The 20,163-nt window shown below is 37.8% G+C and overlaps 1 protein-coding gene across 2 annotated transcripts in view; it reads left to right on the forward strand.

Moving 5' to 3' along the window:
* Nucleotides 1-20,163, forward strand: part of LOC126198738 (uncharacterized) — a 110,629-nt gene that overhangs the window by 71,522 nt on the left and 18,944 nt on the right. For both annotated transcript variants that reach the window (XM_049935276.1, XM_049935275.1), the window contains exon 7: nt 6,896-7,426. In XM_049935276.1, coding sequence (XP_049791233.1) covers nt 6,896-7,426 — 531 coding nt within the window. The remainder of the gene's footprint in view (nt 1-6,895; nt 7,427-20,163) is intronic.

Here is a 20,163-nt window from a genome sequence, read left to right on the forward strand (position 1 = left end):
CCAATTTAAAACACTTATTTTTGCAGCAGAATTACTACAAGTTTACTAAACGTTTTCTACAGGGTGAGAAGAGTCTTATATAGTGGGCTGCACTGAGTAAATTGATGGGGGTAAAAGACCATTCAGGCACAAAATTTCTGTCATAAGATGCTGGGAATGCGAAAGAGGTAAAGAAGAAAATGAGACATTATGGAAGAGCTGTGAAGTAATTGCTGAAAAGAAATAACAGAAGTTACAGCAATGAAAATTTCAAAAACCCCAGTAACAGTTGCTAAAGATTCACATGACAAGAACACCAAAAGTGCAGCTTGGAATCCAAACAGGAAGTGTTTCAATTGTGGCACTAGTGACCACAGGCCAAGTGATTGCAACCATAAGAACAAGGGGAAAATATACTAAAATTGCAACGAGTTTGGCCATATATCATATAAATGAACAAAGGAGAAAAGTAGCCGAAAGGAGGTAATGAATACAAATGCTGATAAGAAGAGTATTAATAATTGTAACTTTTTAGAAATGGTGATTCTAAAATGATGTTCTTTCGCCCACCCAACCTCCACGACATCCTAGCCCATCCCTATTCCACTCCCAATCCCAGCCCCTTGTTACAGGGATCATATCCCTGTGGAAGACCCAGGTGTAAGGCCTGCCCAATCCACCCAACTAGCACTTCCTTTTCCAATTCTGTCACAGGCTTATCCTACCCTATCAGAGTGTGGGCCACCTGTGAAAGCAGTCATGTCATGTGCCAGAACTGCTGTAAAAATTGCACAGCTTTTTATTTTGGTATGACTATTGACCACTTGTCCACCAGAATGAATGGGCACAGCCAAACTATGGCGAAGAGCAAAGTTGACCACCTTGTGGCACAACAAGCAGCCAAGCATAACATGCTTGATTTTAATGGCTACTTCACAATCCGGGCAATCTAGATCCTCCCCTCCAGCACCAACTTTGGGGAACTGCACAGATGGAGTTATCCTTACAACACATTCTCCCCTCTCAGAATTATCCACCCTCAACCTATGGTAAGCTACTTTCCCCACACTTTTGACCCAACAGTTTCTGCCCTCTCTGCCTTATAACCTCCTCCGAATTCATGCCCCTCACTCTCATTATGCTCAGTCTCTGCCAACGCACTACCGGTCTTTTTCCTCTCTCGGCTCCTCTCTTAGCCCGAGCCCACCTTCCCCATGGCATCCTGACACTGCCCCTGATGGCCTTGCCCTGCTGGCTTCTAATCCCAGCATGTTCTTCCTTCCCCCTTCCCTGCCATACTCCCATAGCTGCTTTTGTTCAGCACAGTAGTTGCAGTTCGGCTAGAGTGGCTGGATGGTAGTCATTCATGCATCAGGTGTGCCTGCTTTTGTGTATGTTTTTGTTTCTTTTCTGAAGAAGGCTTTGACCAAAAGCCTTTTGTTGGGTCAGTCTGTTACTCAGTGTGTCATCTTCATAGTGAGTAACAATCTATCCTTTTCATAATTGAAAATTAAATAAGATTGCAGCAAAAGATTAGAGGTTGAAGAGCAGAACTGAAAGTATACTTTGTTTGTGACACACTCAGGGTAGTTACAATTCAAGAAAGTTTCATTCGGATTATCAGATTCATCTGCAGTGTTCCACCACTTTATAAACACTGTTTCTTGGGCATTGGCTCGAGGTAACATTGAATTTATTTATGTGGACAGCATTATGATACTAACAAAACGGGCTTAATGTAGTGGTAAAAATCCAGCAGAATACAGCTTGGAAATTAATTTTGCAAAATGTCAGTTCATGAAGAGAACTACTGGACAAATTCAATCATCTTCTGAAGAGAACTACTGGACAAATTCAACCATCTTCTGAAGAGAGAAAAGCTTTCCAAACTTTCCAAAACAGAATCTGTTGCAGCAACAGGAAGTTTCCTGGAACTAATGGGATATTTTAGAGTTTATCTCAAATTACTCTATGATTGCCAAACCTCTGAGTAAATTACTGAAACACTCAAAGACTCTTTTGTTGGATTCAGTTTTAAAAATCCACAACCAACAATATGGATCTGAACTAAATATGGATGCAAGCAAAGTAGGCTTTGGAGCTGTGTTAGTACAAAAATGTGACAAATTCCAGCCGGTCTCTTACATGGTTAAGAAAACAACACCTGAATGGGAAGAATGCAGTAGTTCCGAGCTTTTGGTTAAGAAGGCAACACCTGAATGGGAAGAATACAGTGGTTTGAGTTTTAAGTGTTCGCTATTGTTAATGCCTTAAAGAAATTCCAGATGTTTTTACTAGGAGCACACATTAAAATTGTAACAAATTGAGCAATAGTATTCCGAAAAGATCATTTATAAGGAGGAGTTGTGACAAAGAACAGGAAGATGAACTTAAGAGTATCCTACACCACTGAACGCTGATCTGTGTAAATGCACTGTTTGGTTTTGTATGTACTTTAATAGCTGGAATTAGGAAATCTAAAGATAAGAATGATAGTTTGCACCAGTCATGCTCATTGTCAAAGAACGACCAAATGAAAATATTTTAATGAGAGATTAGTTTTTTCAAGTTCAACAATGGAAGAGGGAGTTTATTGATTCCACACACTATGCAGTATGTAATAATTAAGCTTGTGCATGAGACAGGACATTATACTGTTAAGAGAACAGAAGAAGCAGAAAAACAAAGTTAATATTTACCAGATTTGAGTGACGAGAAAAAGAGTAATATTCAGTTGTGTAAAATGTTTTAAGTATGAATAAGAAATCAGGGAAGGAAGGAGGTTTCCTTCATCCATTATTCAAAGCAAAGTGGGGGAGCCATTATGTACCTATCGCACGGATCATATTGGACCACTTCAATCGACACAAGGGTACAACCACATTCTAAGTGCACTGCCTGACAAAAAGGGAAGCGCACAGAAGTGGAAGAGGAAATAAAACTTCATAGGTTGAGAGGGTATGTGATGTTATTGAAATGATTACAAAGTCAAGTCAAATTTGCAAAGAACTTGCCATTATGAGCCCATTTATCAGTATAACTTTGACCCCCTGTGACCTGGGAAGTGTGCATTGATTTGTTCGGGAAGGAAAAGCCATTGTATCCTCTCCTGAGGCAGTCAGGCCCACAGCCTGATACCCTGCATACTGGCACTGGAATGGGGTTGACATCTGAGCATGTCCCACACATATTGTACGGGGGACAGATGTTGTAGGGATCTTGCTGGTCATTGGTTTACCTCAACATCACACAGATAGTTTGTAGAGACGTGCCGTTTGGACGAGCATTGTCCTGTTAAAAAATGGCACTATAATACTGCCACATGAGAGGTGAAATGTGAATACACAAGATTTCTGTGAGTCGGTAAGGCACTATTGTGCTGTCAAGAGTTCCCTCAGTCGCTACTATCTGGGACATAAAGTCATAACTGGTAGCTCCCCACATCATGATGCCAGGAGTAAAACCTCTGTGCCTCACAGAAACATAGGAAGAATGAAACCTCTCCCCAGTTCGCTGCCATACTAGCCACCAATGGTCATCGGGGGGTAGTGCAGAACTGCGATTCATCACTGAACACAATGCGACACCATTCATCAGCAGTCTATGCTTCCCAGTCACAGAACCAATTGAAACACAGCCATTTATATTGTGGTGTTATGGTATCTAAGCGTGGGCAGTAATTCCTTAGTCTGGCTGATGCTGATATCTGAACAATGGTGCAGGATGACACAAAATGTTGCAGGAAGCTCATTACTTGTTTTCAGATGTCAGATGCAGTTGTGAAGGCGTTACAGTGAGCATGGTCCACAATATGGCAACTCCTCTTCTGTTGATCAGACGTAGTCAACAAGATCCTTGATGATGAGTATGTCTCCACTTACCATCTCATGCAGTCAACATTGGCTCACTGTCACATCCAAATGCCCCACAAATCTGGATGATGCAAGATTCAACCAGCTGGCCAAATGTAGGCCCACAGTGGTTACAAAATCAGCAGAAGTAATTAGTAATATAGAAGTACAGAAAACTTAATTTGGAATTCCAGTACAAATAATTACATATAGGGAATTGAATACATTTCAAAAGTGGTAGGTTTCTCTGGAACCAATTGTAATATTGTAAGAATCAGTTCAACTTGGGCTACGATCATCACTAAACTTAGTATTGACAACCGTATGAGATGGTACAAAGTGACACTATCAGTTCAGTGTGCCACAAATTCGTCATACCACAGAGATATTGGGAAAACACCCTCTGAACTTATGATAGGAGTAAAGACGCACACAGAGATTGATCTTTTCACCCTGAAATTATTTGAAGAAGAAATTATTAATTCATTTGAAGAAAGAAAGGTACAGTGAACTGAGGGAAGATTAAGGTGTAAACAGCTTGGCTTTTCATTTGTACAGGACTATTTCATAGCAGTGTAGAGCTGACATTAATAACATTTAACCCTGTTTTCCTCAATGGTCACAGTTGAGTTGTACTAGGCTTTACAGTCTTCAGAATGATCAGCATCAAGATTTATCACTACTGAGTCATATTCAAGTTAGAGAATAAAATGTTAAATTTTATGTACCTCATATACTGAGCTGGATGGGTAAACACTGATCTACTCAAAGTAAAGTCCAACTTTAAATTTAAATCCTGTTCTTATCACTATATAAAATTGCCATTTCACATTATGAACTAACTGGTTAAATTTGGATAAGCCATTTTGTGACAGCGGTGCTAAATATGCGGGTGTTTAGAAATTGCTACAAACTGAGTTACAAGCTACAGGCAATCAAGGTATAATTTTAAGATCCAAAGAAGGATCATTACTATCTGCAGTTCTCTCACAATTTCTAGTGCAGATTATGTAGCTTTTTGTATAGTCCCTTCTCCCCCTCTAAGTTCCGATATCCACACCTCCTTTATGAAACACTGCAAAATCATGGTTGAAAAATAAAAACAAAGACAACCATTCACTGTATAATGAGGTTGTTGAGCAATAGTGACACACACAGATAAATAAGTATTCTAATGTTTTTGAATTGATTGTGCCCCCCCCCCCCTCTCTCTCTCTCTCTCTCTCTCTCTCTCTCTCTCTCTCTCTCCCTCCCCCTCCCCCTCCCCCTTCCCCTCCCTCTCTCCCCTCCCCACTCCCCCCTCCCTCGTTCCCTCCCCCCTAAATCCACCTCTTGGTGCCTACAGTGTACAGGAAGTGGCTACCTTTACTCATGACGTGTGTGTTTGCTGATCACCCATGAGTGAAGAAATTAGTTGTCTCCTGTTAATTATAAGAGCAAACAAATACAGAAAAAGCACTGACGGTAATCACAGGGGTTATAGATATCTTGGAGGAGATATGACTAGATGGTTTATGTATCATCTCTTCTTGAGGTTTTAGAGTGATCTCTGCTCACATGTAAGATGAATGCTGGGATTATAAAACAAAAATCTAATCAAAGAACAATTTACATACACCATACATAATATTGTGATTGCACATTCTTGCCTGTTTTTGGTTTGCTGCAAACTCTACTGTTAGCTCAGCAGCACATAAAAAGTAAAGATCTTTCAGTGAGATGTTGGGGTAGTGGATTGCAGATGTGGATGGGAAGATGCAACACCGCTTCCTCTTCACAAAGATGCAGAGGTAAATGTCTCGTTATTAAAGTGTTTTCAACACACCTTGTGAACCAGTATCGATCTCAGTCCCTCCAAAAGTTTGCCTTGAACGCTTGACTTACGAAATTATTCAAATCCTTTTTCCTTCACTTCAGTCACCTCACTTCCTTACAGTGGATAAAACAGTGATAAAACAGTTCAGTTCCTTAGAAACAATGGCTCTAGAAATGCTAACGACACTTGTACTAATGATTCAGGCAGAATATTTGAGTTCTGTCAGCAGATGTTCTGTAAAAGGGGGCACCCAAACACCAAGGTCCCTTTACGCACGTGGGGCATTTTTTTGTGCCTGTGGCAGAAAATGTTACCACATAAATTACAGGACTTTTCTCTAGTTTAATTTGTTAAGTAACTGTTCTCGTTGTAAAATGTCTTGGAAATGAGATATTGTCAAAAAGCTGTTTTTGGATGCCATTTTTCCAATATGGTGGCATGAGCGGCAAATGAAAATTTGAAAAGAGCATATCGAAATCTAAAATAATACTAATTTTTAAAACTCGCAGAAAACTTTCCAGTTTTGAACACAAAGTGACTGTACTACACTGTGTGCTGCTGGAGGTGATATGCACTTGTATTCTTTAACAAGAATTATTTCAGGTTATTAAAAAAAAAAGTTAAAGCCTTCAGTCCTTCATAAAATATCTTTGGGGTACTTTGCTGTTTATTTTTCTACAGGAGATTGCAATTACCTTCAGTAGGAGAAATATTCAGTACTGCCAATACACACACAAAAGTAGACAACACTAACCTAGCTTTGAAAACTGTTGGTTGCTTCTTCACGTAGGAGAGGAAGATAGAGTGGGAAATGTTAAAAAGGAAGGGCAGATCCCTCTCATCCTGGGACTCACATTGCGTGTGTTGCAGAATTGTTTAACATTGCTAAGGTTGCCTCCCTACAAGTGGTCCCTCTCACCCTGGAGTTTCAAGTGAAAAGATCTTCTTTTTTAACTTTCATCAGCCTATCCCTCTCTTCCTCCTCGTGGAAGGAACTAATAGTCCTGAGAGCTGGGATTGGTGCAGTGTCCCTTACATATGTTTGTTGATGGTACTAAATATTTTGTCTCCTGAAAGTAAGTACTGGCCATTAATTCTGTCTCATAATCTCATAAACCTCATTCAAAACAAGAAAAGTAAAAGATATATAATAATTGTAAAAAAGGACAGGTAAAGGCAAAATTTTTTTGTTATCTTATGACTAGATCTTTTCATCTTCTGTTCTTAATGTCGTGAACTTTTTGTGCAGGTGTCATATGTAGTTTTGAAGCCAGATGCTATCAGCAAGGGGAAACCAATAACTGGGAGTGTTGCTCTCAAACATGGAAACAAAGTGGAGCCTCTGTCAGAGCTTCCGAGTAGTGTGCTCGCTGCAGCAGGCAGCGGGGGATCGGGCAGTACCTCTGCAGTGTCGGCGAAGAACTCACTGGTTGTGTCGAGGCCAGTGGCGTCGGGTGCTGAGAACACGACAGGGCCGTGGCTGTGCTATTCGTGTGGAAATGATGGTGACCCTGTAAACTTCGAAACCTACTACCTGTATCGCCGCCATTTACAGGACATTCATATGGAGAAAATTGATGCACGCATTTGTGAACACTGTGGTCACCGTGCGAGCAAGCGGAACTTACTGCTGTACCACCTGTATACAAGGCACAATGTACCCCCACCACGCAATTGCCAGTTTCCTCGTTGTGACCAGTGTGAATATGTGGCACTCTCGGAAAGCCTGCTGATAAAACATCGCAACAACCACACAAACAACCGTGAATTTGTATGCAAGGTAAATATAGTACAATCTTATATTTTGATCGTAATTATGGGTAGCATATTGTATTTAAAATAAGGAGAGAGACACAAAAACGATAAATTAAAAACAGATAGGTGTAGAAAGAGACTGGAAGGATACAGAAGGAGTTGATTTTTTCTTGAAATAAAAGTAGATTTTTCTTTGTGAAAGGAAAAAACTATGAGAATCTGCAGAGGTTGCAAGATATATGTTTATATAAGTACATATCAAACAGTGTAACATTTTCATGCTGTAGCAGCAAGCATGTAAACAAATGCAGTCCACTCTCTTGCATATGTATAGTGAAAGAATGATGCCATTGTATGTAACTCATCTCTTGAACTAGAATCATTTAAAGCAGTCTTCAGATCCTGGATGAATTTTAATTCTGTTGCTACTCACTGCACCAACTGCCAAAATTGATGAAATGTAATGTTTAACCAACATCCTTCTATTTTGTTTTATTCATACTCTTTTTGTTTTTAATTGTTCCTGTGATCAGATGTCCATTGTACCTTCTTACAACCTCTCATTCATTTCAGACAGTATTGCCTAATTGGACATTTTGTTTACTTGAAATTTTTGCCCTCTGTTTATCACCTTGTCTCATTTTAGATTTTCTCTTGGCTTTTACATACCCACAGCACTTTGTAGTATTTGTGTAAGTACTTTTTAAATAGTTGCCTGTTGTATACATGTAATATTCATTTTCTAAGATGCATTTATTTCAGGCAATCTTTCCCATTTTATCTACTCCTCCCCATGAGTCTTATAATCCGGGAACTAAGTCTCTCTCTGCATTACATGTAATAGTGTTATCGAAGCTAACTGATAATGAAAAATATGATGCAAGAGACTGATGAAGGTGGAAGCAATAAGTTGTAATGTGGCATTGTTCCCTGCAATGGATAATGATATTAGAGGAAGGTTTCAGAGTGCCATCAAAGTGACAGTTAATACGACCTTATGGATGAAAGAAGTTGCTATTATCAAGAAACATCTGAACATGTGCCTCTTCGAGTATTTACAATGCATAGAAAAGACTTTTACGCATAACAAATAATGGGATTGGTTGGTTACAGCTCCAGGCAACCACGTGCCCCTCCATACCATTTGAGACAGCTGTAAGTGTCAGACTGAAATGCTTGAAAGCCCTTGCTGTGCAGCAATTGAATTTTCACTCGTTGTGCGAATAATATTGCGTCAGCCCTAAACCACTTTGGATGGTAATCTTTTAGAGCTGATTTGTGTGGCAGCGAGTGAATCATACTCTGAGCCATTGCAGACTGCCCAGCCTCAAATAGTGTGTACATCTGCCATCTGTAGGACACACGTCAAACAAGCATATCTTCATTTACACTTTGAACAGTGTAATGCTGCCATCTACAACTAAAAACCTTCTTACCATAATTCCTCAATGATGTTTGTTCAGACTGTGCATATAAAAGTCATTGTATTTTGGTGTTATTTTCTTCTAAAAGTGCTTTAGTACAATATGGCAGTTAGGAACGCTGTCAAACACTAGCTCTTCTTCCCTATCATCCATAGAGCATTTTATTTGGTTAGTGCTACACCTCTAAACTGTGTTTAACTGCTGTGTTCATAAATAAAGTAATGATATGGCATGCTCCTGTAACTGTCAAGACAAACTGAGTTACCAGTTTAACTGCTGTGTTCATAAATAAATAACAATATGGCATGCCCCTGTAACTGTCAAGACAAACTGAGTTACCAGTTATAGAACTTAATGGTGGTTTTATACAGCACCTGGCATCCTCTATGTGAGCCTTAAGATTGATTCACACTGGAACGGGAGGAAGCACCATTGTTAAATGGAGGTATGTTCACTCTAGGTGGAACATCACCAATTCACAGGTGTCACTTCACTTAATCTTTCACATCTTCTGTGAGCTTTCACAGAACACAAAGAAATTCTGGTTGTATGTAAAGGCTGTTAGTGGCACCAAAGTTAGTGTCCAGTCCCTAGCAAATGAGACAGGAACTGAAATTGGGGGTAGCAAAGAAAATCTGAAATGCTTAATTTCATTTTCAAGTGTTCCTTTACAAAGGAAAACCCCAGAGAATTGCTGCAATTTAATCCTCGTTCCCCTAAAAAGATGAATGAAATAAGTATTAGCGTCAGTGGAGTTGAGAAACAGCTGAAATCGTTAAAATTGAACAAAGCTCCAGGCCCCAATAGAACCCCTGTCAGATCCTATACTGAATTTGTGGCTGAGTTAGCTCCTCTTCTAACTATAATCTGTCATAGATCCCTCAAACAAAAAACCATGCCCAGTTCTTGGAAAGAGGCACAGGTCACACCCATCTACAAGAAGGGTAGTAGAAGTGATCCACAAAACTACCATCCAATATCCTTGACATCGATTTGTTGTAGAATCTTATAACATATTCTGAGCTCAAACATAATGAGGTATGTTGAACAGAATGACCTCAATGCCAACCAGCATGGATTTCGAAAACATCGATCATGTGAAATCCAGCTCGCACTTTTTTCACATGATATACTGGAAGATGTAGATCAAGGCAACCAGAAAAGCATTTGACTCAGTACCGCACCCACGCTTATTATCAAAAGATGATCATATGGGGTATCAAGTGAAATATGTAACTGGATTGGGGACCTTTTGGTAGGGAGGACACAGCATATTACCTTGGATGAAGTGTCATTGTCAGATGTAGAAGTAACCTCGGTTGTGTCCCAGGGAAGAGTGTTGGGAGCCTTGTTTTCAAATTGTTTATTAATGATCTTGCAGACAACGTTAATAGTAAAAGCAGGCTTTTTGCAGATGTCTATAATGAAGTACTATGTGAAAGAAGCTGCATAAATATTCAGTCAGATCTTGATAAGATTTCAGCGTGGTGCAGAGATTGTCAGTTTGTCCAGAACTGTAAAAATTTGCACTTCACAAAATGAAAAAAACTTAGTATCCTGTGACTATAATACCAATGAGACACTGTTGGAATCAGCCAACTCGTACAAATACCTGGGTGTAACACTTTGTAGGGATATGAAACAGAATGACCACATAGGTTGTCATCGGTACATCAGGTAGTAGACTTCAGTTTTTGATAGAATACTAGGGCAGTGCAATCAGTCTACAAAGGAGATTGCTTACAAATCACTTGTATGACCAGTTGTACAATATTGCTCAAGTGTGTGGGACCCGTACCAAATAGGACTAGCAGGGGATATTGAATATATACAGAGAAGGGCAGCACAGATGGTCACAGGTTTGTGTAATTCTTGGGAGTGTGTTGCAAAGATACTGAAGGAACTGAACTGGAAGACTGTTGAAGATAGATGTAAACTATCCTGAGAAAGTTTTGTTTTTATTTTCATTAACAAAGTTTCAAGAACTGACTTTAAATAATTACTCTAAGAATATATTACAACCCCCCATGTATTGCTCACATGGGGATCGTGAAGATAAGATTAGAATAATTACTGCATGCACAGAGGCATACGGTCAATCATTCTTCCCACACTCCATATGTAAATGGAACAGGAAGAAACCCTAATAACTGGTACAGTGGGATGTATCCTCTGTCATGCTGCTCACAGTGGTTTGCAGAGTATAGATGTAGATGTAGAAATCCAATACTGAGTGGTGAAACTGAGATTATGAGATACCATCGCTGTTACAAAAAGTCTGGAAGTGATATCAGAATTAGGGGAACTACTAATGATCGTAGAGTTTATTAATGGCTAAATCAAAATTTATAACAGATGTTCTTAACAAATGGCTCAATTAGTTTGGACATGTGAAGAGAATGAAGGTTAACTGCTAGTGGAAACAATACTTGGATAGAAATGTGCACAGGAGAAGATCAATAGGGTGACCCAGAAAAAGTTGGCTGGACCAGGTTAAGGAATATCTGAAGAATGGAAGGGAAAACTGGGAAACAATATCAAGGCAAGAAGTAGAGGGCGACCGTAAAGTCCCTTAACATTTGAAAATGCACGGATTCATGGAATAATGGTGGTAGGGAGGTCAAAGTTGATACACATGCTTGAAATGACAAGGGGTTTTATTGAAACCAAAAACAAGTGCAGAAATTGGCAAACAGATGGAACTGGACTGCAAGATGTCAGTAACACCACATAAGAATCGTATATAAAAAGTGTTGTAGTGAAGAAGGGAGACAGATCATCCACAGCCTGGCTGATAAACACCTGCTGGAAGCTAAGACTTTTTCGCAAAATGGCACTCCACCCCATATTGCTACATGTGTGAAAGTCCCTAGACCTCAGTCTGTGTGATTATTGGTTGTGCAGTCTACTGCATTCATCTGATCTCTCATCAGGGATGCTAAAAGACAATATCCAACAGTAATTTTTCTCCTTACATACTAATAAGCTGTACAGTGCTGTTCACAACATTGTCCCTGAACTATAGGTATTGTTGATGAATGATGGCCAACACGTTGAGCGTTTGTAATGAAGTACATCGTCTTTTCTAAAAATCAATTATTATGCTAATTATTGTTTGTGTATCATATAAAGTGCCATCTGTTGGTCATTTTGTGCACTTTCTTTGGTTTCAGTAAAACCCCATATCATTTCAAACATGTTTTTCAGTTTATACCTCTCTGCTTACTTTTAATCTGTGAAATATGAATTTTCAAATGTTAACGGACTTTTGTGTCACCCTGTACATCAAGATAGAGCAACATGGTGACAAGTTGTTCATAAACACCATACCCAGATCACAGGAAGGATACAAAGATGATGATGTTCTTAGCAAAGGATGTAGAGTAAATTTTCCACATGGCTGATAATTGAAAGAATAGGAAAATGGTCTTCCAAGTATTTCAGAACATTAACATATATTTTATCAAGAAAATATATGGATGTGAAACTGTCAGGCAGTATTTAGAAAGCAATACATAATGCCATTTTACTTCATCCTCTGTGTCTTGTTCCCCACATGAGTTTAAAAACTTTCTTCACTAGTATCCTTCGTGTTCGTTGCATTCCATCCCAGTGATATCCATGTGAATGCACCCATTTGTAATGCATTGTGGAATGTTTTGACAAATCATTATGTGACGAGCATGTGAATGTAACTTTAGTCTTTCTCATTTGAGAGTTATTCTGTCATCTTAAGACATGTTTTGTAGACTTAATGTGGATTTTAGAGAAAAAGTGTGAAATTTTAACAGTAGGCTTGAAAAAAGTGTGCCAAGAGGAATAAGGTATATACATATAGATTTGGCACAATACGCAAATACCAGTTCTTTATATTTTTAACAAAATTATTTTTATGCGGGTTTTTAAATGTCACCATTTTGAATAGGTGAAATGAATGTTACAGATTTTATATACTTATATGTTTGAACATGAGTACCTTGTTCCAATAAAAGTGCTAAAGAATAAAAAAAAATTATAATATGTTTTATTAGAATGTATTTGAAAATTTGCTTCTACAAAGAAATATCAGATAAGAAAATAGATGAACTTCTCACTGTATTAATTCGATGAACCATTTCTCAATTCTAGAATCAGAAATTCTTGCTGTGACAAAGCAAATCTTCAAAATGGTCCGACTGAGTTGTATTATGAAAGTAACCAGAATTCTTTGCTTTGAAAATAGCAAGCCCTGAGTGCTTTTATAGAAGTATGGTTTATGTCTGTATCCACAAAAGCTGTTCAAATTGGATGTCCCTCTGTTAAGTACTTCTGAAGTTATAAGGTAACCCCCCCCCCCCCCCTCTCAAAGTTGAGAAAATAATACGATATGTTGTCAATGTTCTCAATATGGTTCTTGGATTTATTCGAATCCAGCCTAGTGAATGACCTTGACAAAAAGTGAGTCTACAGTCATAGGAGTGGATTTTCCACCCCTGTGCATCTTCCCTACTAACAGCTCCAGCTGTATACAGTAGGTTTTGTCAGACAACCAAGATTAGATACGTGAAGTTTAGACTATATTGCAGTAATTAATAAATAATGTAATAGGTTAAATAAAATGAATGAAAATTCAGTGGAAACAAAATAAAAAAGAATGTAGTCAACACAGTGGGGAAGTTATGTTGAATAATGTGTATTGCTCATTTATAACACCAACAGAACTATGATGACTTCACATAAAGTAAGGCTGTCATCAATCCAAAGTCTGTTTTGATCACAACAGAGCTTAAGTAGGCACACACCTGTTAGAGGTGGTGTGCCTTTGCCTTTTTATGACATTTGAACCAACTACCCAGCCAGTTATAGGGAGACCTAGCTGGGCATTTTTCACATCAGCGGATATTGCCAGGGGGCCTTACATAAAATCCTGGCAATGCGATAATATCAAATTCATCAGAGATGTACTTCATTGTATGCCAAACTTCATCACGAAATAGACTAACACTAGTACAAAATTAAAGTCTCCCAGCCAAAAACATTCAATGCTCAAAATCGCCATGGAAATGCCGTAAGTCCACATACACTAATCAAAATTCTATCACCCGTAAAATTCCAAAGCATTGAAACAGTGTGACTGCACTGCCGCTTAGAAACTAAGTTCAGCTCTTGCTGAAAACTACTCAGACTCACCAACCACTGATCACAGGAAACTACTTACTCCAAATAATGACTACAAGGCACAGCAGTGCTGCTTATTTAAAAACTTGAAAAAAGCAAACGATGCTAGTCATGTAAAAACTTGTTCAGAATTATATTAAAATAATCATAACTGAAAATATATTGCTTTTCTTAACACTAAAAATTTTCCAACAAAACATTATTGCATACATATTGCACTAAATATTAATGAAAACAAGAAAATACAAGTAAATATTTATGTATACACAAGTGTGTCATATCAAAACAGATTCCAATTTCTTGCTCATTTACACGGTATCCTTGGTTTTTATGTAGCACACAACAAATTTGAATTATGGCTGATTTAATTGGTGGTATCAAATTGCATAATAGCTATTTTGACATTTAAATGTATTTTATATGTAAATAAAAACCAATTTAGGACAAGAGTAAAGATGTGAGGTAACACATGCTGTCATAATGAAATATGATTGTTGAGTGCTTTTGGTTCTGGTAAATTTGTAGTAGGGTTTTAATCAATATTGGGTTTACTCTGGATCCAGTAATTTCCAGGTAAACTAGGTTGATGTGTGTTCATTTACAGTACAGCTCCAGTTCGACGTAATAGTTAATGATTGTGACTACTTTGATTGCCAGTTGGATAATTTAAAGTGTTCTTGCTGTGATTGTTTACAAAAATCAGTGTCAGTTAAAAAAAAAAGAGTTCATACAGCATCATGTAATGCTGCATTAAACTTGTGTCGTTGAGCTACACAATTTGATATGCTCATTATTACGTCAACAATGTAAGAAAATACAAGAGTACTACTTACCATAAAGAAGACATGGAAAGTTGCAGACAGGCACAATTAATGCCGGCTCGAGATGCTGGAGTTGGCGGTGATGTGTGCGTGAGTTGTTCTTGCTTGTGTCTGTGAATGATATGTATCTCTCTTTTACTGATGAAGACTGTGGCCGAAAGGTGTAAGTAAGTGTCTTCTTTAATTGTGCCTATCTGCAATATGATGTGTCTTCTTTATGGTAAGTAGCAATCTGTCTTTTCCTACATTGTTGATATTCCTACCTGGAATTTACATTGTTTCATTACGAGGTCAATTTAATTCAACTTTAATATTTTTCCATGTAATATTTGAGAGTGATATTTCACAGTTGCAAAGTGACACTTTTGCCAGTTTACCATGCATCTATAGCCTCATTCAATGGTTTCCATCCACTACCTGTGGCCACCCTAATAAACCTCAATCATTCTGCTTTGCTTCACTCCACCCTGCTGCCTGGTCAAGCCGATAACCAGGTGGGTTTGTAAACTAACAAAGTAAAGGGAAGGGAAGTGGAATGAGTAGTTCAGAATAACTTGCAGTGAAAAACTGTTCTTATGAGATGTACAGCTGACCGCCCATTAAAATAAATATTAAAATCAGTGCACAAGGTAGTGTATTCGTTGTGCTCAAGTCATTTGTAAAAACAGTGCCCCTGAAAGGTGGGAACCTCAGTTCAAATCCTGGTGTGCCATCCAGGTTTAGCTTGTCACAGTTGTCATGTTATAGTTATGGCAGGTTCAGATAAATTAATAACTTGATTGGGATGACACTGACTTTGAAGGCAGATATGTAGTGTCCCAGTCTAGCCCACAACAAATGTCATTGTGTCTACTTTGAAATGAAACGATGGTTCACAGGAAATAGTACTTCAGCCTTTCATATTACTGGTTAACTGGCCATGTACTTGACTTCTTTCTGTGTCATACTGATATAATGAATGGTGTGGATAATTTTATCATCGTGTATTATGTTAATGATGGTGGTTGTTGTTGATGCCATTGCAGTGTTCAGTTCAGAGACTGATTTGATGCAGCTCTCAAAGATAGTTTATCATGTGCTGGTGTCTTCATCCCTGCGTAATAACTGCCAGTAGAACCTGATTACTGTTTCAAGCCTTGGTCTCCCCGCACAGTTTTCGCCCTCTATGCTTCCCTTCGTTGCCAAAATATTAAAGGTAGATGATGACTTTTTGAGCTGTGATTGAATGCTTTTGATAAATTTTATAAGGAAACAAATATAACAGAGGTTGTTCACAGCACATCCAGTTGTAGATACCTCATAACCCCCTTCGCACATGCTCCTGAGCAATACGTACTTTCATTCTAAATAAATAACTGCTGCAGAACAGTTGCCTGTAAGCTATTAAGAAACGAAAATAAGCAAAAAAAGGAAACAAAAGAGGGAGGATATGCATAATTAGGTGAGTTGTATTATCTTAATATGACAAGTTTAAGAGTTTCTGTAACATAATGCTGTGATTAGCACAGTCAGTTTTGTATATGGATCAGTCTAAGTGAAGTGATCCATTAAAAATATAGTTGGTTGCTTGACCATTTTTAAATATTTTTGTTTTTTAAAATTACCTTGCACCATTGCTGAACAGGGGCCATTTTTACTCATAAGTGCACGATTCTCTTTCAGTTTGGAGACATTAGTGTTAATTTGAATATCTGTGCACTTGGTTACATTACAACATTGCAGTTGACATAATTGTTTTTAGAAAAGTCTCCTCTACAACATTGTTTATTACCCAAAACACCCTAAATTCGAAAATAAGCAGTTAAATTGACCTCCAAATTTCAAATTTTGGTATTGAAAATTTAGAACATCCACTTTTTAGACCCAAACTAAGGAGTGAGTTATCAGAGTATTTTTTTTCTCTTGTTAGATATTATAAACCACTAACCATATATAGAGCAAGAGCAATGACAAATGTTTCCTTATTTTTTTATAATTTTTTGAAATTTGAAAATCTTTATTTTTTGTCAAGTTTGGGTCTAGTTATCTGTGGTGGGACTGAATATAAAAATTTTATTTTTGCACATTTTGTACACCTGTAAAAATTTCAGCATTGATATTTGACTGTGGACAAAGATATGAATTTTTGAAAATGAGGAAATAATTCACTTTACACTACAATTTATCTTATGGCTGTTGCTTAATTCATGTGTGATATTGGCTACAGGTAATCAGTCATTACTGAAGTTAAGGTACTGAATTATATGCAAATACAAAATAAATATTTTCAGTTAACATACTTTTGAGATGTGGTGCTTCCTAGTCCTAGTGGTGATTGTTAATAACACTTATTTCTTCAGACAGGTTTTGTGATATAGAATAAGACCACCAAGTTGCTGTGGGAAGTTCAAGCACTAAAAGCATGCTGAATATGTGTTTTATTAGTACCCACTGTCACTAACTAGTAGATTTCTTGAGTGATGTTCTTGAGCCAGAAAACTGGCAAAAATGCACAAAAACTTGATTGTTTTCCAAACTTATTCTTTCAAACTATGCAAACCATTGTACACACATGCCACTATGTCCCTCAGTGTTAAAGACAGAGATGTAATTTTACTGACACAATGATCCTTGTAAATTTCTGTTTCTGACCTTGCAAAGTATAGCACTAATTTTTCTGCAATACCAAGGAATTTGTGGAATTGCCTTGTTCCTTTCATTGCTGTGCAGGTTTCAAATCCGGTTTGAAGAGTTGTTTTGATCTGAAGAACAATCTCTTCTTTCTTGATGATGAGAAACAGGTGATGCCTTTAATGGTATCCCGTATATTGTAAGAATTTGGTCTGTGGCCATTCTTTGTAGGCTGGCTTTACTCACTTGTCATTTTATTGTACTTCCTACTCCATAGCATATGTTTTACGAGGGCAAGAGGCAAGAAAGTGCCATTTGACTATCACTTCTGTCTGAAAAGTATATCAGCTTCTCAACCTTCGGCAACTTTTCTTTTATGTAGTTTGTTACATACATTTTAAATGCGTCGATAACTAAAGTGTTGTGCTCAGAGTAATCACTTGGAATGCAAATCGAAGAACCGTTCTTTTATGTAGTTTGTTACATACATTTTAAATGCGTCGATAACTAAAGTGTTGTGCTCAGAGTAATCACTTGGAATGCAAATCGAAGAACCGTAACTTCATCATTCTCATTTTTTTAAATACAGAACAAATGGATGCACGGTTGCCTGGTCGGTCATTGACCCAGTGGTATCCTTATATTTCATGCTGAACCACAAATGTACTGTTTTCTGCAAAATCAGGTAGGAATATGCATTCAGTTTCATAAAGTTGTACTTTTTTATCCTTCAAAAACTTGCTTTGATTATATATACATAGTGGTGACTTTTAAGGTTCTCTTAGTTATCAATTAAAGATTCAAAGTACTCTTCCTGAGATTTAACCAATATTTTCATTTGAGCCCTGTTGGTTATGACCCACTGTTTGAAGGTAAAACTGTCAGGAATTTCTCCTCAAATTTGTTAAATAGTTGGAGAGTGGTTTCTTTACCAGAGCATTTATTACACAAACTCATCATCCATTCATAATTGTTAGTGTCATAGACCATTAAATCTAGTAACTCTGTGTAATTAACATCACTGAGGTTTGCTCTTGCAGTCATCAGTTTGACATGTTGATGATACAAACAAACACATACAGTGTGTATTCCTGAGGAACTGGTAAAAATACACCACTTAGGGCAAAGGTCACAAAATTTTTACGGTCCAATTTTGCATTGGTTACTTTAGCTCCCTTTATAACAACTCTTTTCCTATCTTTGCTACGACCCATTCTACTGTTTTCATTGTCTTCAAAAAACTGCTGGATCTTTTAAGTTGTTCTTCACTTATACCTAGTCCTTTCTTATTTCCTAAAACTGATAGTATGCCTTGCTCTTTCACTGATTTTTGGGTTAGTCTGACCATCTGATCAGAAATGTTGAACTCGTTAACTGTTTTTTCTCTTGATCATGAGTCAGGGAGCAGACTTGAAATTTTAACTCTTTCCTCTCTAGGTGTCACTGGACACTCGCTTTCTAATTTTTTGATTAAGCTCAAATACTCATTGTTGGATGATTGGTATCTGCATTATTAAACCATGATTCTAAGTCTTTTCTAATTTTGTATGAAATTCATTGTATCTTGCTTTCAATAGCAGCTTTTCCTTTTCTGCTACTCAGTTTTCTTCTTTTTGAAGCAGGAGATACCTCTAAATTAGAAAAGTAAAATACAATTTGCTAATAGCTTCCTCTGTGGGAATATAAATGTCATTAACAAGTTTTCATGATTCTGGCAGAATATATTTTTTCTCATGATGCCCACAAAGTGATGATACAGAACAACTTACTTACATCTACATCTACATGGTTACTCTGCAATTAAGTACCTGGCAGAGGTTCATCGAACCATTTTCATACTACTTCTCTACCATTCCACTCTCGAATGGCATGTGGGGAAAAGGAACACCTAAATCTTTCTGTTCGAGCTCTGATTTCTCTTATTTTATTACGATAATCATTTCTCCCTACGTAGGTGGGTGTCAACAAAATATTTTCGCATTCAGAAGAGAAAGTTGGTGATTGAAATTTCGTAAATAGATCTCGCCGCAAAGAAAAATGCCTTTGTTTCAGTAACTGCCACCCCAACTCATGTATCATATCAGTGACACTCACCCTTATTGCGCGATAACACGAAACGAGCTGCCCTTCTTTGCACTTTTTCGATGTCCTCCATAAATCCCAACTGGTAAGGATCCCACACTGCGCAGCAGTATTCCAGCAGAGGACGGGGACCGATGACCATTGCAGTCTGGTCCGTTTAATCCCACAAACCAACCAACCAGCAGAGGACGGACAAGTGTAATGTAGGCTGTCTCTTTAGTGGATTTGATGCATCTTCTAAGTGTTTTGCCAATAAAGTGCAGTCTTTGTTTTGCTTTCCCCACAATGTGGTCTTTCCAATTTAAGTTGCTCGTAATTGTAATTCCTAGGTATTTAGTCGAATTGACAGCCCTTAGTTTTGTGTGATTTATTGTATACCCAAAATTTATCGGATTTCTTTTAGCACCCATGTGGATGACCTCGCACTTTTCTTTGTTAAGTGCCAATTGCCACTTTTCGCACAATACAGAAATTCTCTCTAGATCATTTTGTAATTAGAATTGATAGTCTGATGATTTTACTAGACAGTACATTACAGTGTCATCTGCAAATGATCTAAGGGGGCTGCACAGATTATCACCTAGATCATTTATGTAAATCAGGAACAGGAGAGGGCCTATGACACTACCTTGCAGAATGTCAGATATCACTTCTGCTATACTTGATGA

Source organism: Schistocerca nitens, chromosome 8, assembly GCF_023898315.1.
Source record: "Schistocerca nitens isolate TAMUIC-IGC-003100 chromosome 8, iqSchNite1.1, whole genome shotgun sequence".
Classification (NCBI taxonomy): Eukaryota; Metazoa; Arthropoda; class Insecta; order Orthoptera; family Acrididae; genus Schistocerca; species Schistocerca nitens.